Here is an 18,955-nt window from a genome sequence, read left to right as displayed (position 1 = left end):
ACCTATGTAGTAAGTGGAGCTGATAAAATGGACAATGAGCGTAGAAACAAGGAGGTGGTCAGAATCTTATTCCTGATCGGTTTAGTTCTATAACACTGTTTATATGAACAGTTTGGACTTTTTAAAACTTTTTTCTGAACTTTAATTTTGCCTAATAACTTGCTTAACTATTACCTCAATGCCAGACTTATGCTGTTTCTGACACACTGTTATCTATAAACATGGACTAATTTATGTCGCAAAGAAAAACAGTCCAAATGTTTTCTGCCCATTTTTACAGATAACAAATTCCAGACACCAAACTTGTCCTGTCTGACCAGCTACATTTGGCGTAAGGAGTGAAAACGTGTTTATCCAAACAGTTCCTTTAAAGCAGCAGCGCTAAAACAGAGCCTGTACTGCAGGGAACTCTCAGAAACAACACGGACTCAGACGTTTAACTCTTCATGACTTTTTAATAAACTTGATCACATACAAACTCCACAATATGGTTCTTTTTCCCTAAAACATCTTATTTACATCAATATTCACATCTTTTTTACATAATCACTTTACATACAGATAAAGCCGTCACAAAGACAAACGCATCACTCACACACACACACACACACACACACACACACACACACACACACACACACACACACCCACACACACACACACACATACACACACACACGAGGCACACAGTAAAACGTCGTAAAAAGGCAGTTTAGAGCTTCTGTTCTTTCACCCATTTGGTTTCTCCACACATTTAGTGCATGATAAACACTGAACGTCAACAAAAACAACAACAAAACAAAAACAAACAAACAGGAGAGATTCAGTGTGAAACTGTCAGATACACTGTTCAAAAGTTTGGGTACACCGAGCTTTACTCTTAACTGTGTTTGATTTTCACTCTAAGCATAAAAAAATCCCTGCAAGGTTTTGTTAGCATGTGTGTTAATCTACCGACTACACTCAAAAAAAGATGGTTCTTCAAGGGTTCCTTGGTAAAGACGGTGGTTCTATATAGAACCATGAACACTCAAAGAAGCCCCTGCATGGTAAAAAAGGTTCTTCAGACTGATAGCACCAAAAAGAGTTCTGTTGTTGTTACAATAGCAGAACCCTTTTTGGTCCCATTAAGAACAACTTGAAAAAGGTTCTACACAGATATATACAACACATTCTCCATCAATCTGAAGGACCTTCTTTTATAAGAGCGCATCTTCACCTCCGACACTCAACACACCTCAGTTTATCAAATTATTTGACAGTTTTCTCTTTTTTAACTGTTGTTAAAACCACATTATTGAACTCTTTTGGTCTGAAAGTGGTTTAAAACCCTGAAAGGTTCAGCGCTGTGAGTTCTGACATCACAAAGGGCTAAAAAGTGTGGCCTTTGGCTTTATTCCCAACCTAGCACGGTTAGCAACAGGGTACTTACACATATTGTCTTCATCTATTTGTAAATTGACCAAGTAAACCTGCTAATTTGTGTCTCAAACCGCTTGAAAAGCTATGTGTCCCCAAACATTTGATGGCCAGTGCCAGCGTCCAGCCTGAGTGCGGCTAACTCGGCGGCTAACTGAGCGAAACTCTCCATTTCCTACAGAAGCTTCCGGCTCTGATTCCCTCCAGAGGACTTTGTGTTTTGGTAAAGCTTCTGACTGAGCTGTGCAGCGCAGCTTTGGAGAGAGCGGAGCGCGAGGCCTGCGCTGCCAGCCGCGTTAGCGCTCGTGCTGCGTGTCCAGCGCCACAGTCAGTGGTCAGGCGTCAGAATTACACTAGGTTCTGTGATAAAAGCTCACAAAATACGCTGTTAACTTAAATAATCCTCTCACATTACATGTTTAACACAAAAGTTAAGTAAATAAAGTCCAGCCTTTTTCCAGAGACGACTAAAAATAGTCTAGATGATTCCGTTGGAAAGAACAGGAATGGCCAGCGGAGATCTGAGGGGACCCTGTCGGTTATATACGAAAATAAAAGAAAATATCGTACAGAGGGAGGCAGAGGGAAAGCGCTTCCAGCTTCCATTCAGTTAGCATGAAGCATGTGATAGTTAGCCGAGCTCCTATCCACTCAAGCACAATGCTAATCTCTCGTCTACAAGCAGCTTCAGCCTTGAGCTGGCTGTTGTGGCTCGCGCCAGACGCTAACATCAATTAGCCGTATAAGCACTGTTCTCCTCACGTATATAAAACCACTTAGGCTAGAAACAGTCAACGCAAGTGCGAGAATGAAAACAACAGCGCTCGGCTAACGCCTGGCCCTCCTGTGCTAACTCAGCGCATTTTTACGTTAAACACTCCGTACTCAAGGGGGCGCTAGAGGACAAATCAGAAAGGGAGCTACTGTTATTCCAACTAAACGTGAGAAGTTAGATTCTTTACCTGTTACATCAAAATGAAAAGGTAATTTTTTTAATATAAAATACATAAAATATGTAAATCTCGCTGCTGTCGGAACAAAACCTCGTATTTTTGTCGTTTTTCAGTTTTTCACATAATTTGAAAATAGCTGTTGTCCTTTACATCGTGTGTACATTTCATGATGAATGGACCAACAGAAGTGGCCAAAGAATAATAGGAAAAAATTCTGGTTCCATTGACTTACATTAAAAGTAAAGTAGGTTTTTTCCTTCTCCTGTAAAGTTATATTTTGGAGATATGAGGTTTTGATCCGACAGCATTTTATACATTATATATAGGAATATATATATAAAATCCTATGGTACGACAGTTAACTGGGAGAAAGCACAGTTTGACCAGGCTTTGCTGTTCCTATAGCGCCCCCTTGCTGCAATGCTCAGAACGCAGAATGCATTATGAATTACATTGTGACATTTTATAACACAACTCTGTGTGAAAACGTGTCTGTGTAGCTCGATGCGCCTGCGTTCGCGTACTTGCGTGAACTATGTTTCAGGCCTTGCTCCTCTATGCTACATATAATCTGGCTTCATTTGGTTTTTCATGCGTGCAGCATTCATCTCCGCGTTATTTCCCTTCTCACAGTCAGTGCAAATTTAAAATAAAAACACAGAATTATAATCTCGGTACCATTTTCAATATTCGCTGCCTCGTAAAAATAATGTATGACAACGTTTTTTGTTTTTAAGTGTTGTAAAATACTGTAAAATCTGGTGCGCTACATATATTCATTATAGCTTATGTACAGTGAGCCCTGAGGGGCGGCTGCTGATCGTCCTCTCTTCAGAGGCGCTAAATGTTTTTGTTATTTTTATTTTTTTTGGGAAGTTCACGCAAGAAAGCTCCCAAAGTCACAGAGTTTCCTGAGACGGTTCTTCTTCGCTCTTCTTGGCCCAGTTCGGCCAGATTTTGAGGCCGACAATCGTGACCTCCGAACTCAAAGGCATCCGGATTCTCTTTTCATCCGACTGGCTGGCCGTGGCCGTCGTGCTGTCTTTTCATTTCTGTCTTTCTGAGACGACAGCCAAGCTGAGGGATTTGCAGGAACACTCAGCTGGTTCTGGAGAGTCAAGGACAGTCACATTCCTTTCTTCTCCTCTTTCGCTCTCTTTCTGGGAGAGCTGGCGAAGGATGGAGTTTCATTTCCTCTGTCTTTCTCTCCTAATCAGCCGAGTGGCTCCAACACAGAAGCAGCATTAATGATGTTTTGTCTCTCTCTCTCTGTCTGTCTCTCTCTCAATGAGTGTCGAGGGTGCAGGGTATCTGCAGCTCTTGCTTGGCCTGCTCATACACCCTCAGGAAGTCTTTGTACCGCGGCGCACAGCCCAGCCACGCTTCCCCAAAGTGGATGTGTCCAGTGAACAGGAAGCTGCCCGAGCCCGTGCGAACGCCACAGCTCAGCGGCGTCCGGATCTCTCCGGAATGCGTCAGGCGGCCGTTACTGGAGAACAAGGCGAATTTCTGGCGGTAAACCCGGGTGGCGCTGACTTTGATCACCGCCGCTCGCAGGTCAGCGTCTGTGTCCACTGCACGGATGTTTCCTCGCACCACTAAACACACACAGAAGAAGGGATGTTAGAAAAAAAATGTCTACAAATTAAAAATGCACTTATAAATATTAATATTCTTTATGTTTGTGTGCTTAAAAAAATGTTTGTGTGTCTAAAAAAAACACACACACACAGATGCCCATTCAGTTGTGTGCAAAAGTCTGAACACCCCCAGTCTCCTGACTGAAAGTAAGTTATCACATCCTCTACAGGCAACAAACTTATATGGGACATTTATCTGCAAATATTGGTGCACAATTTCTATTTATTTGAGTTTAACATGTTGGACAAATAAAATAAGGTGTGCCATAACTTTTGCACAGGCCACATTTTTGTTTTTTTCTTCCATTATATTAAATTCAGCAAATAAACAGTAATTGTGTATTAGAATGTGCAGTAGTGTGTCTCTGTAGAGGACGTACACTCAGAAAATCAACATCATGCAATTCAAACAGGGGTGCACAAACTTCTGCACACGACTGTATATCACGGTTTATGTGGGTTCTCAGAGTGAGAACCTCCCACTGTGAGGTTTAAAGCTCCAGCAGTGAGGGCAGCGAGTGAGAACAGGAAATAACAACAGAGACGAGATCACACGTCACTTTTACAGCACACAGGTGTGTGAGTGGGGGTGAGTGCGTGTGAGTGTGTGTGTGTGTGAGTGTGTGTGAGTGTGAGTGTGTGTTGTGACAGGTGTGAGATTAAATCAGTTGATAAGAGTGTAAACTGCATGTAAATGTAATTCTCCACGTTACTAACTATGTAAAAGGCATTACAGTGTATTAGTACAGCTGAAATATTTACCACTGCTATCTGACCAAAACCTCGTATCTCCAAAACAGTAACTTTACAGGAGAAGTGAAAAACATACTCTACTTTGAATGTAAGTCAATGGAACCAGATGTTTTTCCAAGTAATTCTGGGTCGTTTCTTTTGGTCCAATCATCATAAAATTTATACACAATGTAAAGAACTACAGACATTTTCAAATTATGTGATAAACTGAAAAATGGCAAAAATTGGAGATACGAGGTTATATATATATATATATATATATATATATATATATATATATGAATGAGAATCCAGCTTTGTGGTGATCGCTCTGTTGTGCTATGAGTGGGTTTGGATATTTGGAGCTTTATGTTCTGTGTGTACGTTAGTTGATCCTGTTAGGGGTTTTGGGGGTTTCTATGGCTTTGACTCCAGTAATGTAATCCGCCCCTGAGTTCCCGAGTCACCATAGAGATGCCACTCTGTCTGACCACGTCTCAATTAGAGCTATACAGGGCTAAGCCACTGCACAGTCAGAATGGGGGGGGGTTATTCCATTAGAATGACTTTTAGAGCTGCGGCCTGAACTTTAACCTGACTTCAGCATACATTAGGCGCAGTGTGTGGGGCACAGCGGCTCTGACGGCACATGTATAAATCTGTGTGTGTGTGTGTTTGCGTGTGTGTGTGTGTGTGTGTGTGGTTTCTGAAACTTTCCCTCCAAATTCCAGTTTCCTGGCGAAAGCTGTGTGGTGAGGCTAAAAACACTCCCCGATTATGAAACGTCTCCCACTGTTTGTGGGAACTCCTGCATTTTCCACAGTGCTGTGTGAATGAAAGCAGAGCTGAAGATGTGTGTAACTCACCGAAGTCGCTGGTACACACTGCCATCAGCATTTCTGTATCGTTACACGGCCTGCAGGCTCCTGAGAGAGAGACAGAAAGAGAGAGAGAGACATATTTAGTCTTCGTTTCATGGACAGTAATCAATGGATACAACAATTTAATCCAATTATAGTTCCTGATTCCACTGAGATCAGTTTGCTTGGCCATTTTTCCACTGTTGTATTTTCTATAAGAGTCTGAATTGTGAAACTAAATTGGAGAGTGATTTTGACAATGCACACGTAATAAAGCTCGGCGGTTATTCGCATTTTCAATCACGAGTTTGGCTTCCAACAATTATAAAAACAACATAATTGAGATAAAATGATTTTTGTGCTGCATCCTGTTTCGCTCGTCTTATAAATCTGCTCTGAATTATAATTCATTTTTACACCCTGAACACACACACACACACACACACACACACACACACACACACACACACACACACACGCAAAGACACCCACACAGTTGTGTGCAAAAGTTTGAACACCCCCAGTCTCCGAACTGAAAGTAAGTTATCACATCCTCTACAAGGAACAAACTTAAATATGACATTTGTCCTCAAATTTTAGCGCACAATATCTTTTTATTTGAGTTTAACATGTCGGATAAAATAAAATATAAAATAGAAAGTGTGCCAAAACTTTTGCACAGCCCACATTTTTATGTTTATTTCTTCCAGTATGTTAAACTCAGTAAATAAACAGTAACTGTGCATTAAAAAGTGCAGCAGTGTGTCTCTGTAGAGGACGTGTTCACTTACACCTAAAAATCAACATAGAATTTGAGCAGGGGTGCACAAACTTTTGCACACGACTGTATATCACGGTTTATGTGGGTTCTCAGAGTGAGAACCTCCCGCTGTGAGGTTTAAAGCTCCAGCAGTGAGGGCAGCGAGTGAGAACAGGAAATAACAACAGAGACGAGATCACACGTCACTTTTACAGCACACAGGTGTGTGGGGGTGTGAGTGTGTGTGTGTGTGTGTGTTGTGATAGGTGTGACGTGTGTCACCTGTTCAAAAGCAGAAAGATTTAGGTGTGAAGGCCAAACACTACCTCACTACCTGCTTCCTCCCTCTGATCTGCTCTATACAGCCCAGCACTATAATCTAGAGACCACCGACACAGCCCCCACACCCCCCACACTCCTTTAGGAAGTCTCACACACTCTCCGTCTCACAGTTTAAGGTCCGATTTCACAGAAAACCAAATTTTCCTCACTTTTTTGGTATAAAAGAGTCTGATGTCGTATGTAAACAATGACTAAGTTTCTAAATGTGCTGTTCTCTCCTCAGTCCAGTCAGTCTGTACATGGAAAATGAGCCGTTTTGAATTCAGCGTTTTTGTGATGTCACAGAAACCAACACATTTACATATCTGTCCATTCAGCCTACAGTTTATCTCTACTGCCCTCTTTACATTAGAATTCAGAACCATTAGCCTATTGTGTTCACACACAGAGGAATCAGACCTCCACATTTAACCCATCCGTCAATGAAACACCCACATACATGCACACTAGTGAACACACACACTAGGGGGCAGTGAGCACACTTGCCCGGAGCGGTGGGCAGCCTTATCCAAAGTGCCCGGGGAGCAGTTGGGGGTAAGGTGCCTTGCTCAAGGGCACTTCAGTCACATACTGTCGGCTCAGGGGATCGAACCGGCGACCTTCCGGTCACAATTTATTCATTTTAATGTAATAATCCGCCTGGTCTTTTTAAATAATGCATAATTCCGGACAGCCAATCAGATCAGAGCTCATTTACATATATTAGCTTTAAAGGCATGGTAATAAATAGTGTGTTTAATTCTAAGGGATTAAGAGGGGTTGACAAATGGCCACAAATTATGAATTTTAGCACATAAAACATTATAATTTCAGGAAATGTTTAGGGAAAAAAATAAAATACAACATAAATGTGCAATACAGGCCCTTTAAATGCAAATAATCAGTGCTAAATTAAAGGTTTACTTCTTTAGCTTTGCACTAGTGCAAATGTGATGCAGCCAACAAGTAATGGAGGCTTTTATTTCACCGATTAGCATGAGGCTAACTGCACTTTCCTCAAACCGTGTTCAGCATCTCTAACAGACTCGATTATGTGGTTTCTGACACTGTGATCAATAAACATGCACTAAATTAGGTCACACAGTTAAAGCAGCAGCAGCAGCCTCAATTTTCTCTGTCCATTTTTGTCAATAACAGCGTGAAGCAAACTTCAGAGACCAAACATGACTCGGCCGGTCGACTACGACTGGGTTAAGGATCAAACTGAGTGAAATATATTTTTGGTTGGACTGCCCCTTTAAAGCCCTTGCGAGTGGAGGCAGGGCTGAGAGTTGAAAGCTCAGTTTTGCTGCTTGTGGATTTCTTCAGTGGAGGAGTTTTAAAGTGCTCCCCTCCTCCGATCACTTCTTCTCCGGACAATGGGTCCGTCTCTCAGCTGACCAGAGCCTCCGGTTACCACGGCTACCGCTCGCTCATGCGGCACGCTGAAAGGACGCCCCCCCACATACTGAGCTTTTGTCCTCCCCCCTCTCACCCTCCCCCTCTCTCTCTATGTCTCTGCCTGGCCGACTCCCCCAGTTCCCACCGAATCTTGCCCCCCCCCCGCCACACGGACTGCTTTCTGAGAGCCGCGGATTAGAAACTTCAGGGAAGTTGGTCTGAGAGGAAACGGCAGCGCAGGATTCATCGCAGACGTGGCTGTTTCGTGACAGTAATCCGACCTGACTGACCCGGCTGTGTGACCAAACGCCTCCTCTGAACATCTTTGACTACTTTACAGCGGTTTAAACCAAACACAGAGAGAGAGAGAGAGAGAGAGAGAGAGAGAGAGAGAGAGAGAGAGAGAGAGAGAGAGAGAGAGAGAAAAATGACTCTTACTATATATATAAGCCAATGAAGCCTACTGAAACTGGGCTGGATAGACAGACAAACAGACAGACAGACAGATAGACAGATAAGTGTATATATATATATATATATATATATATATATAGAGAGAGAGAGAGAGAGAGAGATAGATAGACATAACTATATAGACAGATAGATAGATAGACAGATAAGTATATAGACAGATAGACCAATAGACAGACAGATAAGTATATATAAGAGTTGCTGTTTGTACTCATAGAGCTGTAGCCAAGAAGCCTGTTGACACTGTGAGGTAAGGGGAGGGAGATGGAGAGACAGATCCAACCCAAACTCACTGCTGCTGTCTACAGAATTAAACCATCATTTCAGAATTTAACCCAATTCATTTGATTCTCTCTCTCTCACCCTCACTCTCTCTCTCTCTCTCACCCCTCCCCTACCCTGCGTCCTCTCTGAAGCCTTTTTATGGAGCGCTTGAGCTTGAGAGCTTCTCCACTCCAGCAACTTTACACCCTTCTCCTTCTCTCCTTTCCTCCCTCTCTCCAAAAAATATCACACATTTGTGCACATTTCCTATTCTGAACATAACAGCTTACCTCACCCTTAGCCTTCAGGGCTGATAGTCATTTAGTCATCAATGACACTGATTATGAAAAATAAAAGCCTCTATAATGTTCATATGATCCACACAGTCACTCTGACAGACTGTAATACACTACAGGAAGTGTAGGGGGCGATATGACTTCTACTGTTTCATTTAAAAAGCTCTATAATGTTCATATGATCCACACAGTCACTCTGACAGACTGTAATACACTACAGGAAGTGTAGCGGGCGATATGGCTTCTACTGTTTCATTTAAAAAGCTCTATAATGTTCATATGATCCCGACAGTCACTCTGACAGACTGTAATACACTACAGGAAGCGTAGGGGGCGATATGGCTTCTATTGTGCAGACAGCTAATCAGTGTAACTAACAAATTTCCGATACCTTCACTGCTGACTGGCTCCGGGTGTACGGAGTTGTCGCTCGGACGCTCCGTCCGTTCCCCCCTCAGCTCGTAGCGGAAGGCCGCGATTCGCCGGCTGATGTCTTGATGGGGCGTGGCCTGCAGGAAGAGGATGGGTCTTTCTCCAGAAGTGACGCTGAAGCAGCGCGTGTGGGCGTGGCCTGGCGCGTCCCCGATCAGCAGCTCCAGCACCCCATCTCGCTCCAGGTAGAGCTGAGCCCCGCTCCACTGCGGCTCCGCCTTCACGCAGACGGACGCTGGAGTGTTACTGGACACTCCCGGCCCAAGCCCCGCCCACAGCGGGCGGGGAGAGAGGGAGAGACGCAGAGCCCCGGCCGGATATAACCACTCGACTGACCCTTCAGCACAGCGCAGAAACACCTGCTCCACACTGCCCTGCAACTGGGATAGACCACTACAGAGAGAGAGAGAGAGAGAGAGAGAGAGAGAAAGAGAGAGAGACACAGAGAGAGAGAGAGAGAGAAAGAGAGAGAGAGAGAGACACAGAGAGAGAGAGAGAGAGAGAGAGAAAGAGAGAGAGAGAGAGACACAGAGAGAAAGAGAGAGAGAGAGAGAGAGAGAGAGAGACACAGAGAGAAAGAGAGAGAGAGAGAGAGAGAGAGAGAGACACAGAGAGAGAGAGAGAGAGAGGGTGGAAAGAAAAAGCGCAAAAGTTGCATAACTTTCAAATTAGAGGACTATTGCTACACACACATACACACACTCTCAAAGATGGTTCTTCAAGGGTTCTTTAGTAAAGACAACGGTTCTATATAGAACCATGAACACTCAAAGAAACATTTACCTACTTAACATGGTTCTTTGCATGGTGAACTGTTTCTTCAGACTGTCAGAGAATGTGTTGTATACGGTTCTATATAGAACCTTTTTGAGAAGGGTTCTATATAGTACCAAAAAGGTTCTTCTATTGTTAGACTGATCGCAAAACGGTCTAAATAGCATCAAAAAGGGTTCTTCTGTACGCTCTTAAAAAAAGATGGTGCTTCAAGGACTATTTAGTAAAGAAAATGGTTCTACATAGAACCATGAACACTACATGATTAAAGGGTTCTTTGCATCATAAAAGGGCTCTTCAGATTGATGGAGAATGTGCATGTATGTGATACAGACGGTTCTACATAGAACCTTTTTGAAAATAGGTTCTACACAGCAACAAAGTGTTCTGCTATAGTTAGAGCCCTTTTGAGTGCTATACAGAACTATTTTGAAAAAAGGTTCTATGTAGCACCATCTACAGCACTTTCTCCATCAATCTGAAGAACACTTTCATGATGAAAAGAAGCCTAAGGGTTCTTTGAGTGTTCATGGTTCTATACAGAACCCTTTACTAAAGAACCCCTGAAGAACCATCTTTTTTAAGTGTGTACCACGTTCTTTAGTGTTCTCTTTAGTGTCCCAAACACAGGGCCTCGGCCTTTCTGTGGGCCACAGAGGCCTTTCTGTCTGCTGAAACAGGAACCTGAAACACAGCCTGGCGTTTGGAACGTGTGGTCAGTCTGATGTGGAGGACACTAAACATCAAAGCAGCCAAACCAAATAAATGAACACAGCTGCTCCTTCTCTCTCCATCCCTCTCTCTCTCTCTCCATCCCTCCCTCTCTCTCTCCATCCCTCCCTCTCTCTCTGTCTCTCTCTCTGGACTGTACAAAAAGCCCTTTTTATCCGCTCAGTTGTGGACAATCAGAGGAAGGCGTTTTGACTGTGTTGTCTCCTGCAGTTTAAAGTATGCTGTGGCTGCTTTGGCTGCTCTTTGATGTTTGGTGGAGACAGTGAAGCGCCCTCTAGAGGCGCCCAGCCGCAGTGCACTGTCACCTATTTAAACCGCTTCACCCAGCCTACAGACAGACAGCACTCCTGAAGGTTACTGCATTATTTAAACATGAATCCATCATTAACACGTCTATATGGAGGAGATGAACCTCCTCTGAGATCGCTGGAGAGCTTAAACTGCTAGCTAGTCCTCTGCTGGCAGACTGGAGAGAGCTCACGGATCTCAACTTCAAACTTTAAAGGCTTTAAACATTAAGCATACTTTAAACTGGGCCTAAATGACCGTAAACTGGACCTAACGCATGTTAAATTTGACCTAACTTTTATTAAACAGAACCTAGCTGACTTTAAACTGGACCTAACCGAATTTAAACTTATATGTACTTCAATCTGGATCTAACGTTATATTAAACTGGATCCAACAGACTTTAAACTGGATGTTCTATACTTTAAACTGGACCTAAATGACATTAAATGTGGATGTACTGGACTTTAAACGGGATCAGACTGATTTAAACTGGGCCTAAAGTACTTTAACCCGATCTAACCGGCCTAATGGACGTAAAGATCAATTTAAACATCACCTTACCTTACTTGAACGCGATCTAATGGGCTTCAACTGGACCTAACGAATTTTCAAGTGGCCCAAAGCGGATCTAACTAAACCTAACGAACTTTAAACTGGACCTAACGACTTTTAAAGTGGCCCAAAGTGGATTTAACCGAAACTGAAGAACTTTAAACTGGACCTAACGAATTTTAAAGTGGCCCAAAGTGGATTTAACTAAAACTGAATAACTTTAAACTGGACCTAACGACTTTTAAAGTGGCCCAAAGTGGATTTAACTAAACCTAACGAACTTTAAACTCGACCTAACAAATTTTAAAGTGGCAGCTTATGTTAACAATATAGGAAAATAAGCTCCAAGTAAAAGTTCTCGAGTTAACGCCAGCTTCTTGTTCGAATTTCGCCGTTCCACCTTAAATGGTGCAGCAGTTACATTCTGGCGCCTCAGGCGTCACGATCAGAACTGTTGCACCATTTAAGGTGGAACGGAAAAATTCGAACAAGAATCTGGCTAATAGGAAGGTTCGTGGTTCCGATTACACGCCGCTGTTTCTCCCTCAGACGCAGCCGTGTTAGCCGGTCTTACCTGCCCCTCCAGCTGCACTGGTCCGCGGTGTAGCTCTGCCTGACCGACAGCAGAAGCAGCTCCAGCAGCCGAACCCATAACAGCAGCCCGAACACCCTCATCTCCAAACTCCACTGCGGATCCAACAGGAACAAAAACACACGCAGTCCGCTCAGCTCCCCGCCGTCCACCTTAATCACTCCTCCGGTTACTGATCACCCGCTCTACCAGTCCCATGGCCCAGTCTCGCTGTGTTTAAAGCCGCTCTAACGCTCTTCTATCGCGGACTCCACCATCACCGCGCTCCTCCACGGTTATACTGACCGCACCGGCAGCTTCTCCAGTGGAGGAATGCAGCCAGCTGACCAATCAGAGACGAGGAGGGGGGAGGTGGCGCTAAACCACGCCCTAGCGTGGGCGAACGACCAATCATAAACACCGCTGCAGACGCAGCACAGAAAGAGACGCTTCTGATTGGTCGGCGATAAATAACATGCAAAGAGCATTTGAAACATAACACTGAGGAACAAGACGAGAGGCTGTCTGCGTGGAGCTAAACAAGAGATGATGGGAGAAAACAGAGGAGATTAAAGGAGGAGAATGAGGATTTACACGATAAAGAGAGAGTTTTTATAGAAGAAGAGTTAGTAGAAACAGATTTTAGACATATTTTAGATATTTTAACAGTTTAAAAAGAAACAAACAAACCCATTTAATGTAACACATGATAAAGAGAACGTGTTCTGACAGAAGGCTGGTTAAGTTAGCTTGACATGAGAAATGTAAAGAAAACTGAAAACTACAGGTGAAAAATTATAAAGTAATGCACACAGTAAAAGCAATATACCTGTAGGTAAGGTATACTCTTAAAAAAGATGGTTCTTCAAAGGTTCTGTAGTAAAGAAAATGGTTCTAGGTGGAATGATAAACACTCAAAGAACCCTCTGCATGATTAAATGGTTCCATGCATCATGAAAGTGTTCTTCGGATTGATGGAGGATGTACTATAAACTTCTTGAAAAGGGTTCTTTATAGCACCAAAAAGGGTTCTTCTATGGTTACAAGCTTAACTTCAAGGTTCTATATAGAACCACCTATAGCACATTCTCCATCAATCTGAAGAACCATTTCATGATGCCAAGAACCCTTTAATCATGCAAAGGGTTATTTGATTGTTCAGGATTCTAAATAGAACCATTTCCTTTAGTAAAGTACTCTTGAAGAACCTTTTTTAAGTGTGTAGAGAAAGAACTGGCAGAACGTGACATCACAATACTTCTGGACGTTTTTATGATACACAATATTTATTTTTTCTGACATCTGATATGTTAGAACAGACAAAGTAGTGCCACATTTCAAAAATATCAAAAATTATGAATACAGTGACTTGTATTTAATATTTCACACGCTGTGCTGCACTAAATGCAATAAAACCGCTTTTTCTGATCAAATATGTGATTGGGAAGTGATTTTAAGTACTGATGATATCCATGATATGCTCAGAGAAGCATATTCTGATATATTTTGATGTAATTGATCAAGATAACAATAAATATTGCCATATTGCCCTGTAAGATAAACACTGCAGTGGAAGGAAAACTGCTAAAAAATGGTATTTAATGAGAAAAAAGATCAGCAGGCACAGACAAAAGAGAGAGGGAGAAAAAAGGAGGGAACTGAAGGTACAACTGCAGAGCGCTAACAGTAGACTAGTAATCCATGATCCCGCAGTTTTACATCATCAGTAGGCAATTTTAATACATGTATTTGTATATGTGCATGTTTAAAAAGAGCAGACAAAGAGAAAATAATGAGGAAGAATGCAAGTTAGAGGAAGAAAGAAAGAGGGGGATGGGGTCTGATCTGAGATAAGCAGAGCTTGGTGCGCTAGCCTTAAGTAAAAGTGCTGTTTAGTGAAATAAAACAAAAGTAAAAGTTCCAAAAAGGTGATTCCTTCATAGTTCAGTGTGTGAGATGTAAACAGAGAGACTCAGAGTGGTTTGGTGTGAAATGGTTCAGATGTCTTTACAGTGGTGGTGATAGGAACCAGGGGTCGCCATGACTACAACACAAATATAGACGTTTTATTTACTATCCAAAACCACCAGTGAACCTACACGAGTCTTCTGAGTTTATATGAAACGCTGATGATAAAATAGTCATAAATCTGAAACAATACATTTTCTTTGGAGACTATTTTTCCTCACAGTGCCCTTCATGTATCCCTCCACCATTAATGGATTAAAATAAATGGACTAAAATACAACTTAAGCCAAAACTTTCCCAGAAAACCATCATAAAACAGTGTCTCAGTCATCAGGCAGTGAATTCATAACCATAATAACTTTCTGTGAGGGAGCTTTTAGAGGTGGACGTCTGGTTCCTATCACCACCACTGTGAACAATTCTGAGTCTATATGTTTCTCTAGAACAGAGCGTTTCACACCAAACCACTCTGAATGACTCTGTTTACATCTTAACCACTTAATTATACAGAAATCTTTGAAAAATGGTGGAGTTCTCCTTTAAGTACTGAATAACCTAGAGGACTGCAGTGAAACTCCTCAATCCATCCATTCACTTTTTGGATCCTTCGGGTCTAAAATGAGAAGATAAAGCTCCAAAGTGAATGAGTGATCAACAGTAAAGTGCTGAACTACTAACTAAACATTAATGCCTGGAATGGAAATGAGGGGAAAGTAGTTCACTCACTAATATAGTTGAGTAGAAATAAAGGTACTATCCTCTGAAAATACTCAGATAAGCAGAAACCTGTCGGGGAGATAAGGGAGCTGAGCTATTAGTGTGGAGCCGAGGCTCAGAGGGAGGCGGAGATAGAGGGAGAGAATGGAGAGAGTGCAGAGAAAATGAATACAGGGCTCTCTGCAGGTCACCCTAATCTACGTTTGGCCCTCGCTGTGCGGCTCTTTCATGTCGTTGTATTAGAAGCAAATCAAATATTCTTTTGTATCACTTCTGCCATCCATCTCTGCAGACTGGGAGTGTGTGAGATGGAGAGGTGTGTGATGTGGTTATGACAGGCTCTTTGACAAGCTCAAAAGCACACGTCCAGTGCTCCTGCTGTGTGTGTGTGTGTGTGTGTGTGTGTGTGTGTGTGTGTGTGTGTGTGTGTCCCGCTGTTCTGCTGTGTATGGGGGGAGGCTTTTGTTCTCTAATGGCCATTTCAAAGGACAAACACATGAAAGGAAAAGTGTGTGTGTGTGTGCACGTGTGTGAATATTCCCCTTTAGAAGATCATCATCCTAATTTTCTAAATCTAAACCAACCCCCAACTTCATCTTCAACATTAACCACTCTTAACCATAAAAACCTAATCGGTAACCCCAAAAGCACCGGCAACCCTAATCCTAACCATAATCAACCCAGTTAATGGCTTTAAAAACAAAGGAACTCTTAATCCTAATCAACCAAACAATAGCCCCCCAAAACACAGGCTATCATAATCCTAACCCTGATCACCCCAATCAGTAACCCCAAAAACACAGACCACCCTAACCCTGATCACCCTAATCAATAACCCCAGAAATGCAGACAATCCTAACCCTGATCACTCTAATTAATAACCCCAGAAACACAGACAATCGTAACCCTGATCACCCTAATCAATAACCCCAGAAACACAGACAATCCTAACCCTAATCACCCTAATCAATAACCACAGAAACGCAGACAATCCTAACCCTGATCACTCTAATCAATAACCCCAGAAACACAGACAATCCTAACCCCAATCACCCTAATCAATAACCACAGAAAAGCAGAAAACCCTAACCCCAATCACCCTAATCAATAATACGAGAAACACAGACAATCCTAACCCTGATCACCCTAATTAATAACCCCAGAAACGCAGACAACCCTAACCCTGATCACCCTAATCAATAACCCCAGAAACGCAGACAATCCTAACCCTATTCACCCTAATCAATAACCCCAGAAACGCAGACAATCCTAACCCTGATCACCCTAATCAATAACCCCAGAAACACAGACAATCCTAACCCTGATCACTCTAATTAATAACCCCAGAAACGCAGACAATCCTAACCCTGATCACCCTAATCAATAACCCCAGAAACGCAGACAATCCTAACCCTGATCACCCTAATCAATAACCCCAGAAACATAGACAATCCTAACCCTGATCTGATAATTATGAATAAATTATTTTTATAAATGATAAATATGGATTGGTTGATTTATTTCTAACTAATAAATATGGATTGATTATAACTGATAAATATAGATTGATTCGGGTAATAACTGATATGTTTGGATTGATTAGTTTAATAACTTTTTATTAATCCAGTTGGTGAGTTACTTTTGTAACCGTGGGCTGATACAGTTTAAGCTGAAACCGTTAGATCAATACATTTGGATTGATTGGTTTGATTACCTGGATTGACTCGTGTGGATTTTACACTTTATGCTGGTAACTTTAAACTAACGTTATTAAGGTTAGCGTTTACACCCTTCAGTCCACAGTGGAGTCATTTAGAGACGCTGAGACGCTGAGTCAGCGCGGGGAGGCTAACGCTGCACTAACGCTGTAACAACGCTGCAGCAACACAGATCAAAGAGAGAGAGAGAGACAGACAGAGAGAAAGAGAGATAGAGTGTGTATGTGTGAGAGAGAGACAGAGAGACAGAGAGAGAGGGAGCGAGAGAGAGAGAGCAGAAGAGCTGAATGAAGTCTGCTGCTATTTTAGGATGAAATAAGATATAAGATTGCTTTCTGTGTGTGTGTGTGTGTGTGTGTCTGTGTGTTTGGGGGGAAGGGTTGCCGGGGGTGGGGGGGTTCCAGAATAAAGTCTAGGGTCTTTTTTATCTCAGTCCAGCTGTGTTTGTGATCTACACACACACACACACACACACACACACACACACACACACATGAGAAACTGCAATGAGAACATGAGTGTCGGTTTTCACAGCTCCGTCCCATGTGGGTTTACAAGGCTGATACAGAGCCGAGTGCGTAGGTGGGAAAGGCTCAGTCTGACAGATTCCACCGACTCACTGGAAACTGCACAAACCTGGAAAATCACACACACACACACACACACACACACACACACACACACACACACACACACACACACAAAACACACACAAATCATTTAGGAGTAATTGTGAATAATTAACTCGTTTTGGTAAATTTGACTGCAAGTCACAATGTTCTGAATCATTACATAAACTATGCTGTGTAATTGATCTAATTATAAACAAATTAGTCTTATCAGCCCTTTAAACCTGTCTGTGTCTGTCTGTGTGTGCGTGTGGGGGTGGGGGTGGGGTGGGGGCAGTTCTTTATGGGGACCAAAATACACCCACGATGATGAAAACCAGCTGTAGACTGAATTTTTTAAAAAGTGTTGCTTTTTGTTCTTTAGCTTAAAGCAACACTATGTCAGATTTGGGGATTTGGAGACCTCTCTGGTGGAAACATGTAATTACACGTGACATGTGGAATGATATGTGGATCGTGGGTTGCGCTTCGGACCCCCCACGAATGAGTGTTTTGGAAGAGAATGCAAAGAGAACTCAGTCTAAACTCGGTGAAGGAGCATCTCTGAGGATATGAGTGAATTATCTACTACTGTCATCACATCTTCATCAGTATGATGTTGATTTTGAGATCATTTGAGATCTAAACATCGAGCCGGATCTTCTTTCAGAGTCTGTGTGTGACGTTAATACATAAAGACGTACGACGTGGTGTGAAAAAGTCCCGCCCGACATCTCTGACTTTTAAATGATGATTTCAGGCTTTACAAGGCGAATCGCAGCAGGACACTCTCACCATATTTAGCCTGTTTTTATTTTCCTCACTTAATAATGCTGCTTCTTTCCGTTTTAATAAAAATATTACAGAGTGCTGCTATAAGGCGGCAGTTCAACCAAACATCAAACATACTCAGTTTCCCCTCTTAAACCAACTGTAGTTGATCACCTAGGACAGGTTGGGTGTCTGAAGTTTGCTTCTTTAGTTTAACACTGTAGCTGCTAATACCTCACCAATCAGTACGGTGCTAAATGCACATCTAAACCATCACCCTTGCACCACAAACCTGTCCAGCAGGGTCCAAAAGTCTGGAAAAATGTGTTTTTTTAATTTAAAGTTGGAAAAAAACAATGGAAAGTTTTTGGATTTTGAAAATGTAAAACAAAAAGTTATAATAACTAGAAATATTGACTTTTCTGCACTATTTCTAGATCACTGTTCACATTTAGGCAAATCTGTGACCACGTTCTGGTCTTTTTGTACAGAAAAGGGCAGATAATTTTCCATTAAAGCTCATGTTCAGGTAGATTTGATCTGCTCAGAGGCTTTTGTACAAACTCGAAAAATATAACATATATAAATATAAAATAAAACATAGAATGTGCCATAAATGAACAGGCCACATTTTTATTTAACTATGTTTTTGTTTTCCCCAATATGTTAAATGTTATAATTACACAAACGTCTTCTCCATAATG

The 18,955-nt window shown here is 42.2% G+C and overlaps 1 protein-coding gene across 1 annotated transcript; it reads right to left on the bottom strand.

Moving 5' to 3' along the window:
• Positions 1-3,234: 3,234 nt before the first annotated feature.
• metrn (meteorin, glial cell differentiation regulator) lies at positions 3,235-13,607 on the bottom strand. Its single transcript, XM_036578540.1, has 4 exons — positions 12,473-13,607; positions 9,509-9,942; positions 5,611-5,670; positions 3,235-3,970 (listed from the first exon to the last, which is right to left on the bottom strand). The coding sequence occupies exons 1-4, from the start codon at positions 12,571-12,573 to the stop codon at positions 3,657-3,659; spliced, it is 909 nt and encodes a 302-aa protein (XP_036434433.1). The 5' UTR covers positions 12,574-13,607; the 3' UTR covers positions 3,235-3,656.
• Between the last annotated feature and the right edge of the window lie 5,348 nt (positions 13,608-18,955).

Source organism: Colossoma macropomum, unplaced genomic scaffold (assembly GCF_904425465.1).
Source record: "Colossoma macropomum unplaced genomic scaffold, Colossoma_macropomum, whole genome shotgun sequence".
NCBI classification, from domain to species: domain Eukaryota; kingdom Metazoa; phylum Chordata; class Actinopteri; order Characiformes; family Serrasalmidae; genus Colossoma; species Colossoma macropomum.
Note: the sequence above shows the minus strand (reverse complement) of the source record. Positions and strands in the feature narration are given on the sequence as shown.

Bases quoted from the DNA above. Each gene is read 5' to 3' on its own strand.
- metrn (XM_036578540.1), bottom strand. From the start codon at position 12,573: ATGAGGGTGTTCGGGCTGCTGTTATGGGTTCGGCTGCTGGAGCTGCTT. The intron at 9,943-12,472 runs GTAAGACCGGCT...CTCTCTCTGTAG, and splicing joins CAGTGCAGCTGGAGGGGCAG to TGGTCTATCCCAGTTGCAGG. The intron at 3,971-5,610 runs GTGAGTTACACA...GTGTGTGTTTAG, and splicing joins AGTGTGTACCAGCGACTTCG to TGGTGCGAGGAAACATCCGT.